General features: G+C 39.0%; 1 protein-coding gene and 1 long non-coding RNA gene across 4 annotated transcripts in view; one reads left to right on the plus strand and one right to left on the minus strand.

Moving 5' to 3' along the window:
• The window catches only part of LOC132653127 (uncharacterized), a 64,747-nt gene that overhangs the window by 31,547 nt on the left and 18,450 nt on the right, over positions 1-14,750 (plus strand). Inside the window, exon 2 of the long non-coding RNA XR_009590846.1 lies at positions 4,078-4,465. This is a non-coding gene — a long non-coding RNA (uncharacterized LOC132653127). The remainder of the gene's footprint in view (positions 1-4,077; positions 4,466-14,750) is intronic.
• Positions 7,968-14,750, minus strand: part of Lmbrd2 (LMBR1 domain containing 2) — a 58,828-nt gene continuing 52,045 nt past the window's right edge. For all 3 annotated transcript variants that reach the window (XM_021663834.2, XM_060380477.1, XM_060380478.1), the window contains one exon: positions 7,968-13,516. In XM_021663834.2, the coding sequence (XP_021519509.1) occupies positions 13,456-13,516 (61 nt within the window). In that variant the 3' untranslated portion in view covers positions 7,968-13,455. The remainder of the gene's footprint in view (positions 13,517-14,750) is intronic.

Consider the following 14,750-nt stretch of genomic DNA (forward strand, 5'->3'; position numbering starts at 1 on the left):
TGATTTAACTCCCATTTGCCACATGTTGAGCCCTTTCCTGAAGCTCCAGTTGCCTTGAGTGGAAAATTGCCACCCATTCAGCCAATTGGGTACCATCCTGCAAGTCAAGATGCTTTAAACGCTCCAAAATGCCTTGAAAAAGCTATACTGCAACTCGGCTGCTTGCTACACAAGTGCAGTTCTGCTTCTAAAACTCCTATCCAAGCCATGACTGCTTTTTGTGTCAACTTTTTGCCACCACAAGCTTTGATAAAGCATATAGCAGCCATTTTCACAGACATCAGAGAAGAGGTACAGTGATTGCTATAAGCATGGACCCTAAGTTGCATGAAGGACTGTGCCATGACCTAATTAGTGCAAAAGCTGTTGGCACACACACTTCCTCAGTGGGTAAGAAGGTTGGTAGGGAAGAGGGAGAAAACAGGGAACAGGACAGGCACCTACCACAGAGGGCCTCTGAAAGACTCTACCCTGCAGGGTATTAAAGCAGATGCTGAGACTCATAACCAAACTTTGGGCAGAGTGCAGGGAATCTTTTGAAAGAAGGGGGAGAAAGACAGACCTGGAGAGGACAGGAGCTCCACAAGGACAGCAACAGAACCAAAAACTCTGGGCCCAGGGGTCTTTTCTGAGAGTAGTACTCCAGTCAAGGACCATTCATGGAGATAACCTAAACCCCTGCTCAGATGTAGCCATGGCAGCTCAGTGTCCAAGTGTTTTCCCTAGTAATGGGAACAGGGACTGTCTCTGATATGAACTCAGTGGCTGGCTCTTTGATCACCTTCCCTGAGGAGGAAGCAGCTTTACCAGGCCACAGAGGAAGACAATGCAGCTAGTCCTGATGAGACCTGATAGGCTAGGGTAAGAGGGAAGGGGAGGAGAACCTCCCCCATCAGTGGACTGGGGGAGGGGCATGGGAGGAGAGAAAGGAGGGAGGGTAGGGTTGGGAGGAGACGAGGGAGGGGGCTACAGTTGGGATACAAGATGAATACATTCTAATTAATAAAATACTAATAAATATTTTTAAAAATAATTTTTAAAAATGTTGGTAGGCTTAGTTTTCAAACAATGGAAGACATCTTCCTTTGCTGCTGTAATATTAAACTAAATAAAAGGCCAATCTTCACACATTTTTTTTTTTGTTGTTGTCTATTTTTTATCTTTGCCATTAAAGAAGTAGATGACACTCAGGAGGAAATGGCAGAAGTGTAGCAACAACAAAGACAGCTGCAGAAAAGACAGTAGCAAAAAGATAGCTGCAGATCTAAAGTGTATTCAGGAGCAGAAGTCAAAGGTAGTGAAAAAAACAAGGAAACTGAAGATAGGATGTGGACCTTGTCTGTAGAAGAATTCCAAGAAGCTATACAGCCTTAAGGTCAGGCAAACTAGGCCCAAGAACTGCAACACTGGTCACTATCAAGGGTTGAGGGTCCTTAATGCCCTAGACTCAGAGCCATAATACTAGCTACTATAGATAGGATCTGCAGATTTGAGAGTTCCAACATTTGAGGCTCATTCAAGAGCTGTAACACTTGCCACCTAAAGGCTACACTTTTTGCTGTGTGTCTGAAAACCAACGATTACAGTAACTGCCAAGTTCCAGGGCAGCTGGTGGTTAAAGCCCATAGAAATAAGCCTCCAACCCTATGGGCTGCGTCTTCCAAAGCCTGGAGTAGCAGACCTGTAGGTACTGATTGGTTCTAAACCTCTAGGGATGGCAATCCAGCCCCTAAACCTCATTGGCTCAAGGTCCCAGGTCTGCAGGTACTGAAAAAGCTTTTTTTTTAAAGCTGCTCACAACTTTTGTGTTAGAGAAAAAAAGGATGTTGTATTTGTGACTTTTCTCATTACTAGAATAAAAAAAAAAAGAAAGAAAAGCAACTAAAGAAGACTTTATTTTGGCTTAAAGTTCCAGGAACACAGTCCATCCTGTCCAGAAGACACAGCAGCAGGAACGTGAGGCAGCTGGGCACACTGCAGCCACAGTCAAAAGGCAGAGAGGAATGAGTGCTAGTGCTCTGTTCACTTTTCCTTTTTAGTCAACTGAGAGCCTTAAGCCATGGGCATCACCATGCCATGGATGATGGGTTGTGTAAAAGCAACTTTTATTTGCCTGTTTCAGTTGTTGTTTCAGGGGCTTACTGCCCCCTTCTTTAAACTTAGGCTTAGTGCTTGAAGCTTCCAGCCTCTGTACAATCTAACCTAATATTTTCTGCCTCTGAGACTTACTGCTTAATAAGCTCACCCCTTCTTGTTCTTTCCAAGCTGTGTGCTGAGTTCTCTCTCATTCTCTGAGTTTTTCTGCTTGGCCTCAATCTCCAGCAATCTGCTCTAATCTTCTGGCTCCTTCTCATTCTCTGGCTCCTTCAGTACTCACCTAAGTTCTCTCTCTCTCTGCAACCTATTACTGTCCTGGTAAAACTCTCTCTCCCCCCACCCTTCTTCATTGCCCTTTAAGTAGCTCCCTTTCCTCTCTTCTCATGAGAGCTGGGTGTATGCTATTCTGTCAAAGTCTTTCTCTGATTCATCACTATTTCTGCCACTCAATTAAACATTACTTTCATACATACTTCCTTCTACAAACGATCTTTACCTTCAATGTTTGGGATTAAGGGTGTGAACCACCATGCCTGAGTCTAAGCTTTTCTTTACCTGAGACTCACTCTATACCAGCCTGGCCTTGAACTCAGACCCCTTTGCCTCTGTCTCCTCGATTACAGGCATGTTTGTATTCCAGCTGGATCACACAGACCTAGAAAGTCTGTGGATCTCTTGCTAGAACAGCCATGTTCTGAATCAAAATTCCTCTACAGGTCTGCGGCACAGAACTGTGATGGTGAGGAATTGTGTCTTTGTTTAGCCCCATCCCATCTCCTTTCTCATGTCTAATGTCTCACTGTCTGTAAGGAAGTTGGGTCCCCTTGGAGTTAGTAAAGAACACACCTTGACACCAAATTCGCAGCACAAAAAGGACTTATTACCCTGGAGGAGCAAGGTGGAGGTGAGGGAGTGGGGTGTGGGGTGGGGTGGGGGTGGGGTCTGCAAAGGCAAAAAACAAGCAGCAGTAGAAGCAGCGTTTTTTGTTTTTTTTTGTTGTTTTTTTTTTTTTTTCTTTTTGCAGGAGTAGGTTTTTAAGGAGAAAAAGGGGGAGTCTGTGCTAGAATAAGTTTGGTAAATCCTGGTTGGACATATTAGCCAAGTAACTTTGTTAGACCTGAAGTTTTGTCTCAGGAATGAGTCAGTGGACAAATAAGGGAACAGTCCTTGGGGACTAGCTTTAGAAATGTATCCAATGGTTTTAGCAAGGCAAGGAAAAGGGGTGAAAGGGCAAAACCTGTCAGCACCATGTAGCCAAGCTTGGGCTTGCTCATGTCCGTTTTATTTATTTTCTTTATTATTAAATGTGTGCATACTGTATATGTGGGTGCATGTGCCTTAGGGCCTGTGCAATGATCAGAAGGCAACTATATGTTGTTGTTTTTTTCTGTGCCAATAAAATTTTATTTATAAAAGCAGAGGTAGTTCTTTCTTTTTTAAAAAAATAAATTGTAGTTGTTTTCTTTTTAAATTAAATTGTAGTTGTTTTTTTTTTCTTTCCACCTTACATGGGTTTTAGAGACTGAACTCTGTTCACCAGACTGACACACAAACAATTTTACCCACATTACCTAAGAGGTGATGATGCTCCAGTCAGAGTGGGCCTTTCCTCCTTGGAAATGACTTCATAGATATATCAAAATATGCCTTATTGGCTGACAATCAAAATTGACCATCACAGACGCCATCCAATCGATTGGCAATTTTTATAACATTGTCATACTATTAACTAAACAAATTATATTATTAAATTAACTAAATTACTAAATATAACATTAATATATTATTATAAAACATCATTTATCAAAGTAATTTATACCGAATAGAAAATTTCATGTGATAGTGTATAAGTCTATTTAAGGGAGAAACAAACCACATGGAGACTTAGTTGACTGGACCTCAAAAGCTTTCTGATGGCACACGTACACACACACACACCACATAGACGTTTTATGTATGTTTTTCTCTTTTTTCACTCAGATGACTGAAATGAACTTTTTCTACACCCTTGTGTAACAGTGGTCTGCCTAAAGAAGGGACTAAGAATTAGTGAGAAAGATTCCTGACAGCAGCGCTCTTCCCCGGCAAACATGGTAACATGACTGCAACCTTGAAGAACCTTGTAGAGAGTGGCTTCCACCTGGGTAAAATGCTCAACGTGCATTACGAAATTATGAAAATGGAGGCTCTGGAGTAGGTAGAGAGATCACTACAGGAGAGGAAGGCTAGCGAATGGGGAGCTGCCAGAAGAGGAAGATGAACTTTGTCAGTTGCAGCCACATGCCCTGGCCTGCCTACCTGTCCTTGACCTGTGACAATCTTCCATCATTGATCTCCTGTTCTGACTCCTGGTCTCCACGTCACTGTGGTGAGTTTCTCCAATGCTGCATCTCACCATGTACTCAGGAAATAATTGTACTGGTGGGAATCAAATGTGAAGGCTTCCTCTTCCCCATGAATGTTAAAAGTTAAGGAGGGGAAGATGATTGAAAACTTAAGAGGGATTTTTTTTTTAATTATACAATGTATTTTGATCAAGTCCCCACACCCCATTCCAACACCTTCAATTTCTCTCAAATCACTGCCCTCCCCACAATTTCTTTTTTATTTGTTTTCACTTTTACCCACCAAATCTCAAGGCCTACAGTATGTGCACAGATGTGTAGGGCCATCTACTGGAGTTAGAGATCTTGAGTAACTTCTCTTTGAGCCAAGGACAGTTTAACTCTTGCAAAGGATGCCTCACTTCTCTGAAATAAGACTTTCACTCAGGAAATCAAGACAGTGGCTGAAGTAGATGACCCCTGCCTCCTTTCAGCGGTCCCTGATTCTGTTATTTAAAGGTACCTTACATGGTTGAACAAATTTCCTTAGTGTACTTGAGCATCTTTTGGATATATGTCTAGGAGTGGTATAGCCGGATCTTAAGGTAGCACTATTCCTATTTATCTGAGAAAGCACCAGATTGATTTCCAAAGTGATTGTACAAGTTTACATTCCCACCAGCAGTGGAGGAGGGCTCCCCTTTCTCCATATCCTCTCCAGCATGTATTGTTACTTGAGTTTTTTATCTTAGCCATTCTGATAGGCATAAGGTGAAATCTCAGGGTCGTTTTGATTTGCATTTCCCTGTTGACTAAGGATGTTGAGCATTTCTTTAAGTGTTTCTCTACCATTCTATATTCCTCTACAGAGAATCTCTGTTTAGCTCTGTATCCCATTTTTTAATTGGATTACTTGCTTTGTTGTTCTTTTTAACTTCTTTAGTTCTTTATATATTCTGGATATTAACCCTCTGTCAGATACAGGGTTGGTGAAGATCCTTTCCCAGTCCGGAGACTGTTGTTTTGTTCTAACGACAGTGTCTTTTGCTTTACAGAAGCTTTTCAGTTTCTTGAGGTCCCATTTATTGTTGATCTTGCAGCCTGTGCTGTTGGTGTTCTGTTCAGGAAGTTGTCTCCTGTGCCAATGAGCTTTATTCATAATAGCCAGAACCTGGAAACAACCCAGATGTCCCTCAGCGGAGGAATGCATACAGAAATTGTGGTACATTTATACAATGGAATTCTACTCCTCAATTAAAAACAAGGAAATCATGAAATTTGTAGGCAAATAGTGGGATCTAGAAAAGATCATCCTGAGTGAGGTATCCCAGAAGCAGAAAGACACACATAGTATATACACACTTATAAGTGGATATTAGACATAAAATATAGGATAAACCTACACAGATATGTACACCCCCCCCCCAAAAAAAAAAAACAAGCAAGAAAGAGGACCCTGGGTAAGATGATCAATCCTCACTCAGAAAGACAAACAGGATGGACATTGGAAGAAGGAGAAAACGGGAAACAGGACAAGAGCCTAGCACAGAATGCCTCTGAAAGACTACCCAGCAGTATATCAAAGCAGATGCTGAGACACATAACCAAACTTTGGGCAAAGTGCAGGGAATCTTATGAAAGAATGGGGAGATAGCAAGACCTGGAGAGGACAGGAGCTCCACATGGAGAGAAACAGTAGCAAAATATCTGGACACTGGGGTCTTTTCTGAGATTGATTCTCCAACCAAGGACCATTCATGGATATTACCTAGAACCGCTGCTCAGATGTAGCCATGGCAGCTCAGTATCCAAGTGGGTTCCCCAGTAATGGGAACAGGGACTGTCTCTGACATGAACTCAGTGGCTGGCTCTTTGATCACCTCCCCCTGAGGGGGGAGCAGCCTTGCCTGGCCAGAGGAGGACAATTCAGCCAGTCCTGATGAGACCTGATAAGCTAGGGTCAGATGGAAGGGGAGGGGGACCTCCCTTACCAGTGGACTTGGAGAGGGGCTTGGGAGGAGATAAGAGAGAGGGAAGGTGGGATTGGGAGGGAATTAGGGAGGGAGCTACAGCTGGGATACAACATGAATAAACTGAAATTAATATAAAAAATAAATTTTAAAAAAAGGTGCCTTACAGGGCTCTCCATGGGTCAAGGCTGCTCTCTCCTGGGATGTCCTCTTTATCCTGGTTTATTTGCTGCCCTTATTTCCTTTGGCTCAAAATGAAAGAAAAAAGTAGGCCTGGCAGTTTGTGCCTGTAATCCCAGCACTCACTCAGGAGTGAAGGGGTGAAAGAGCAAAAAAAAGTTCAAGGTACTCCTAGGCCATGCCACTTGAGAACCAGGAAGGGGAAGAGGGAGATGAAAGGAGTGGGATAGGGTAGGGAGGCAGTGAGAAAGGAGAGTCAGGAGGAAAGAGAAACAAGTGAACCAGGAGGGGGAGGGGGAGATGAAAGGGGTGGGAAAGGAGAGTCTGGAGGGAAGAGGAACAAAGTGGATGGGTGTGAGAGCAGGAAAACTAACAGCCTACATGAATTTCAAAAACTGCCTGCAGTTCTGGAGGAGCACAGATGGGTCTCAAAAGACCTGAATGGCCTGAGTGCTCAACTCACCCTGCTCAGTCCAGGGCACTTCCACTGCTGTAAGCACTCCCCTGTTCTCACTGTTGTCCTGAACTGGAAGATATTTAATCAGCTCGGGAAATAAGCTTCAGAATTTCCTGACAGGAACCATCTCTGACATGAACTCAGTGGCTGGCTCTTTGACCACCTCCCCCTGGGAGGGGAACAGCCTTACCAGGCCACAGAGGAAGACAATGCAGCCACTCCTGATGAGACCAGATAGGTTAGGGTCAGAGAGAAGGCAAGGAGGACCTCCCCTATCAGTGGACTTGGGGAGGGCCATGGGAGGAGATGAGGGAGGGAGCTGCAGCAGGGATATAAAGTGAACAAACTGTAATTTATTTAAAAAAAAAAAAAAGAAAGAAAAAAAAAAGAATTTCTTGTGCAACTAGGGAAAGGCCTTTCTCTGTGGTCCAAGAGCCTGGAAGTGCTCACCATATCAACAGAAGCTGCTGAGACCCACCACACAAGAGTGGACAGCCCCTCTAAGCCAAAGGCATTAACTACAAAAGCAAACAGAGCTGGGTGACAGCTCTGCCAGTCTTCTCTCCTCTCCTTTTTCTTTCCCTTCACCTTCTGCCTTGTATCTGTCCCAACCCTTGAAAGTATAAAGGGTTGCTGGGCTGATCCTTATCCTGCTGGCCGTAATCAAACTCCTATGAATCAGAAATGACCTTCGGGAACTGAGTCAGCAGCAGCTCCACTCCTTTATACCAATTGTTTATACTGGACACACGGGAATGAAACCTGTTCTGTTTTCCTGTTAGGCTGGCTAGAGTTTTATCACTTTTATTGATGGTTTTGAAACAGCCAACTTTGGTTTTGTTAACTTTCTATTGCTTCTCCATTTTCACTGTACCTAACATGCACATCAAGTTTCAGTTTCCTTCTGTTTTCATTGTAAACACAAGACAGGGCAGACACTAGAGTATACCTATTTATTTTAGGGCATAATTATTTATTCATCTTTAATGTTTTATAAAATTTGACAACGAATTCTAAAGAATAAAGAACACTTAGATCTACTCAAAACAGTTTAACCTCAATGAAGTAGGATGCATTGAAGTAATCAACAAAATTGTAGCTCATAGAGATGTCATTTATTTCATGCAAAGCTACATAATATCCTATATTTTAATAATGAATCATATAAACATTTCAAAAATTCATTACATCACAGTAAGTTACAATGCTACAAGGGAATTGTGAGTCAGGGAGTTTGTCAAAATCAAACTAAGAAACATTATGCATAGATAAGGTCAAAATGCTAACTTACTTACTGATAGCACTTTGCAGTTTTTCCCAAATATAGATTTGAAAATGTAGTTGGAAGCTACGCAGAAAGATAGTTAAGTCTACAACCTACTGACCAGGTAGGAAAACATCCCTTGTTATACATCCAGTAATAAAGGCCAATTAAAGATAAACTTGGCATCATGCACCCCCAAATGAAGAGTTACATTTTGAAAATTGTGATTGGATACACATTTGAAACAATTTAAATTCTATTTCACATAGACAACTGAATTATATGAAGGCAAAATACCAAGCTCTTCATCAATGCAGTGTGGAACTCAGGCTTATGGTATGCTTTTCTTGGGTACTGGTGTGTATATACGTACATATAAAGATCTAAGGAAGTATAGGCATGTTTTAAATTCACATCAGAATACTGCACTTTAGAATATCGTACTAAGGCAGTATGTTGGGTCAGAACTTACTTAAGGATGATTTTAAAACTATTTAAAAGCAATACTACAATTACTTACAAAAACATTTATAAAAATTAAATACCAGGAAATAACATCAATAATTAGAGCTTTTGTACTTTTCAATGCTATAATTTATATATTAGGCTATAGCGATTTAAAAGATAGGAATACATACTCTCTATCTTCTAAAATGAGAAAAATCCTTCAAGTTGTTCCCAAAATACACAAAAGAACAAATCCATTGGATTGTTTTAAAAATAAATAACACAGTCTCTCCCCTACAACTTGGCATGCCTAACAGGGAAGATATTAGCCAGTATTCTTTCAATAAAGACAGAAGATTTTTGCCCTAATACCAACTCCAAATGCTGTGTACTTTAATCTAATGCTGTCAGTTTGCCTCACACATGTCTGCCTCAGTCAGGCACTCTCCCTACTCTTTTGCACCAAGCACAGTAAAAATCTTTTAAATAATCAATATAACCACAAAAGAAAAGCTTTTCTGGGAAACCAAAACATCTTTTAGGACAGCCATGACAGAATTATGCCAAGTCTTATTTTATTAAGAAATTTTTAAACTATAGCAGGACTTCACCTGATCTCAATAGGTAGTAAGTGATTTGAAAACGGAATTTTGTTGTTTTCACCACAGCTAATATGGAAGAAATGGAAGAAAGTGGAGGTGAGAGCATGCTTTGTTGGCAGTTTGGAAAGGAGGGCAGTGCCTGCCCCACTGGGCAGGTAGCTCACAGGACTGGCAAATGGTGCTAAAACTGCCTAATCTTCCAAGTCCCTAGCCACAAAAAGTCACTGGCTTGGAAGTACCATCCAAAAAGAATTCATTTCACTGCTCCCGTAACCCTTTTATATTGCTCCATTCTTAAACATGTGCATTGTTATGACTTCCTTTTTATGATAAAGTATCTCACAGTTCTTAATGTTGGGTATTTTAAAGTCATTCTATACAGATTTTTACAGTGACAGTAATTTTACTGCAGTGCCCTCCTTACAGCTAGTACACAGCAGGCTTCTATCCTGTCGCTGCTCCTAGTCCAGCAACATCTGCTGTGCTACTTTAGGTGCAACACTGCTATTTCAAGGGGCGGGGTTTGAAGTCAGAAGTAGCTCCCTTTGAGTGCACTGCTCTTCAAAACAGGTATGTACATAAAACAGACAAAGAGAGAAATCTGTCAGCACTCTGAAAGGTATATGATAAAGAGAGATGGGAAGGAGGGAGGTGGGAGTGAGAGGCACAAAAGGGCAAACCCTAAATGCATTTACTTCTTGGCTTATAAAATTAAATATTGTACAGCCCATTGCACTTTGAAAATTCAAGTGTGCTATGACTTCTCAGGGACATGTTTTGTCTCTTAGAAAAAATGTACTATCATCCTTGTGATTTTTCAGGCATGGCTCATTCAAATTCTAAGTATAACTCTTACTTTACAGCCTGAACTGTAATTATACCTTTTATTTTCCCCTTAATATGGTAATCAATATACTATCAAAAACATTCCCGTTTGAAAGGTATGAGGTCTGTAAATAAATGTAATAAAATCCGTCCATTAGCATGCTAAAATACATATTAAAAAACACACAGTGACTTTCCTAACCACACTTAACTTGGACATACGCTTATATTTTTAGATAGGACAATTTAAGTGGTAGAGGCAAAAACATATCAACAAGCAATATTTCTTTTTGGATGCTTCGACTACTGAATCTAATCTGGTTTTATGATGGGAACCTTTCATGCTTTGATTTAACTCTTATCACTTTTGTGAAATGAGACCCTTTGGGGATGAAATTATTCTAAAATTCTATGCATGTGGGGCACTAGCAAATATTTATAATTACTTTTATATTTTGATTCTTATTGAAAATTCTTTTACAAAAATGTACTATTAATTAAAAGGCTATGTCTTTTTAAAAAATAAATTAAACAATACATATAGGTGATTCTTGAAATTTATAGATTTTTTTCTGCAATACTTATTTTGAGTTATTAACTTGTTAAATGTTCTTAACTAACAATTATTTTAAAAATATTGATCTGGGTGATGCGGCACATGTCTGCAATCATAGAACTTGGGAGGTGGACGAGGATCAGGAGTTCAAGGTCATCCTTAGTTGTACAGAGTTTGAGGCCAGCCTGTGCTATATGAGACTCTGTTTCAAAAAACCAACACTTCAGACAACTCTGTTCGGATATTTGTTAGCATGTAAGAACGACATAAAAAGTACCAGAAATAATTCTTTAAGAAAATTACTTTGCACATAAAACATATGAATTCTGTAGTAATATTTTTGTGACTGTATCATTAAAAGTTAGTAAGTGTCTGTGATAAGAAAACTACTGTACATACTGTCAATACTGTACACAAATGGATTAATAAATATTAACTTAATTCCTCAGAAATAAAATCAAGTTGTCCAGCAAAATTGCTGCCTTGTAAACTCAAATTTACCCAACAAAGTAACTTTTCTTATGATTGCATACAAAATCCTGTAAGAGAATCCTTAAAATTTCGAACACTTTGGATCATTGAAATAACAAAAACTCACTGTGGCAATAGCTCAAAACAAAAAAAACAAAAAAACCCCATAAGGATAGACAGTATTTGTGAAGTATAGGTATATGTATATATGTTTCTGTTAGTGCAGCCTTAAAGAAAATACCTGAATTCCTCCACATCACTATCAATTTGTCTTAGCGCATTATGACAGTTCGTTATAAAACTGGAAATTTCTTCTCTTTTTATCCTTCTACTCTGACATAAGCATCTGAGTATTAAGGAAAAAAATTAACAAAAAAACATATTTAAGAAAAATATTTCAAAGTAAACCTACAAAACAAATGATGAGACACTATTTCAGAAACTTCAGACAAATTAATTCATTTCTCTTTAGGGATGTTTAAGTTTCTCAAAGACCCCTTTCTGTGATGATCATCCCTATCCCTTCAAGGTACTACTTTAAAAAAAGAAAGAAAGGAAAAAAAAAAAAAAAAAAGGAGCAGCACAGCAGAAAACTTGCTTTGTTTTTCTAAACCCCAGCATTTAATCATCAACTTAACTCCCTCACAACAGTTTCGTGAGGTAGATCAGTAGGTAAGTAGCAAGTACATCCTTCATTCTGAAAATGAAGAAACCGAGGCACTGAAAGGTTCCGTAATCCAGGAGCCAATCATGAAATTATAAACATTACATTATCGCTGCTCTGGTCAACAGCTCCCTGACCGCATTTCACAGTAAAAGGCTATGTGCATGTGCATCGTAGGATTGAACAGGCTGCACGATCATCAACTCGGAGTAAATCTGTCTATTGATAATCACTTATCAATAGATCATTTGAAAGGTCATAAAATGCACAACCATTAAAAAAAAGATAATGAGGACGCTGCATCCTTCCTTTCAGTACCTACACAGAACTCGGTCCTCAGCATATGAGACAGTAACATTTGGGCACTAGTATTAATTGCAAGGCAAATAGTGTGAGACTGTCCTTGACAAGTTCAAATCTGGTCACCCCATGAAGAATGGATTCTGTAAGGGACACAAATAGTTCAGGACCATAAAATAACCCCTGCAAACATGTTCACTTTGTAACAAAACACTGACTCTTTAAAACATAACACCCAACTTTGGTTTATATGCAAAGGTTGAAATAACCAATTTAAAATAATAATCATGTTTAGCAAACAAGTTATTGCTACACATTTCCATTCTAATACTTTGATTTTTTTTCCTAAGTTAAAATTTAAGTGCTAGCAATAATCATAAATGGATTATTTTTCTTTTTACCATTTAATAGCCAGAATAGCCAGTTGTTTTGTTCTGTTTTTTTAAGGAGCGTTAGCAGGCATCTTTTAAGTATTAGAGAATTTGGAGAACTCTTTGGCTATAAAACAAACAAACAAGAAACCTATTCACCATTAACACGATTTTTCTTGGATGGAATGATTAGTGTCAAGTCAATATGCTAAATGCTAAAGGTGAATTTTTTCTCTGAAATTGCAATCTTTTACAAAGCAATAATATCAAAACCATAAAAAGATCCAATTGCTACAAAGACTGAAAAGAATAATACTTCACCCAATTAAACACACACGTTAAAGACACTAATACTATCAATTGAAGAATCATCTTAATTATACATGCAAAATCCCATGACTTTGTATACAGAACTGAGGAAGAGCTGTTTACATTCAGTTATGTCTGTAAGTAAGCCTTGTTTTAAGACATGAGTTTTGTAAATATGGTAATTATCTGAGGTCTCAGTTCACTCTCACTTCTTTGGGAAATATAGGTTGAACATACTTTTTTTTTTTAGAAATAGTAAGAATTTAAATTAAAGTTATAAAATTATAGTATTTAGTATGACTGTGGCTTCCTCGGACTTTAAATTAACTATCCTAAAAAAATTAACTTGAAACCAACTGAGTTCTATGTTTATCATGAATTGAATCCTTCCACTGAACTACACTTCTAAGGCAGACACTTCAGATAGTATGCAATAAAAACTATCAGAAAAGAAGACACTCTATTCGACAAACAATAACCCAATATTGTTAAGATGTGACCCATTTTCAATGGCTTTTTTGTTACCCTCACACTATTCATAGAGTACAGAGGAATTGCAGGGTGCAAAGATGTTCAGAAAGGCTGAGCTGATGCATTGACCATGAATTTCTTCAGACTTTAGATATCTTCAAATATTACGCTGGAAGACATGGAGAGATATCGTCCACCAGGTTGATACCTAAAAAGTAAACATACAAAAATTATCTAAACTATCAAAAGTAAAGAAAAATAAGAAAACGTTAAAAGGAAGTGATTACAAAATGTATAGAGTATAAATTTATTCAACAGCCAAATGTAGAACCATATTTCCAAAATTATAATCCAAAAGGACTTAACTTTAAATCAACTAGCAACTATATATATACCTATACACACATATATGTTTGTACACACATACAGACACACACACTCAGCCTGTTACATTTTATTTATATTCCTGTTATCTGCAACCCATTCCTTTTTTGCTGTTCTTCTTCTTCCCCACACTTAGTCCTCCCCTCTGATATCACATGTATGCCATTACTCTCGTTTCTCTCTTCCACCCCACTTAAGATCTTTTCCATTTCTCTTAGTCCCTCTCTTACTTTTATGACCTTTTGAGTCTGGCTTATTTCATTTAAGATGATTTTTAGTTACAGATATTTTCTCGCAAAGTTGTGTTCACATTTTTCCTTATGGTTGAATAAAATCCCTTCGTATCTATGGCTCACACTTTCTTTAACCTTTCCATCTGCTGGTGGACATTTCAGCTGGCTCCATATCTTCGCTACTACAAACAATGAACAGTAGATATATACATGCTAGTATCTGTGGTATGCCCACTTATGAGTCTTCTGGGGATATAAGCAGTGGCAGAGTTGGGTCATATAGTAATTCTGTTTTTATACTTTTTGTTTTATTATTTCTTACAGAAAACAACGGAAGACATAGACTCTGTAGTCAGAGTACTGGAGTTAAAATGCCTGATTTGTTACTTAAACTATGCAATTCCAGGTAAATTACTGAACATTTGAGGACATTAACCCATTAAGAATTTTCGTAGTGGCTGGCTCTTTGACCGCCTCCCCTGGATGGGGGGGTAGCCTTGCCAGGCCACAAAAGAGGACAATGCAGCTAGTTCAGATGAGATCTGATAGGCTAGGGTCAGATGAAAGGGGAGGAGGACCTTCCCTATCCGTGGACTTGGAGAGGGGCATAGGAGGAGATGACGGAGGGAGGGTGGGATTGGGAGGGGAGGAGGGAGAGGACTACAGCTGGGATACAAAGTGAATAAACTGTAAATATAAAAAATAAAAATAAAAAAGGAAGAGGGACTAAATAAAAGCTCTAAACCTTTAAAAACAGAATTTTGCAATAAAATAAAATGTTAAAATGTTTATGTTGTCTCTGACAACAAAACATATTAGATATAC

This window comes from Meriones unguiculatus, chromosome 3 (assembly GCF_030254825.1).
Source record: "Meriones unguiculatus strain TT.TT164.6M chromosome 3, Bangor_MerUng_6.1, whole genome shotgun sequence".
Taxonomy (NCBI): domain Eukaryota; kingdom Metazoa; phylum Chordata; class Mammalia; order Rodentia; family Muridae; genus Meriones; species Meriones unguiculatus.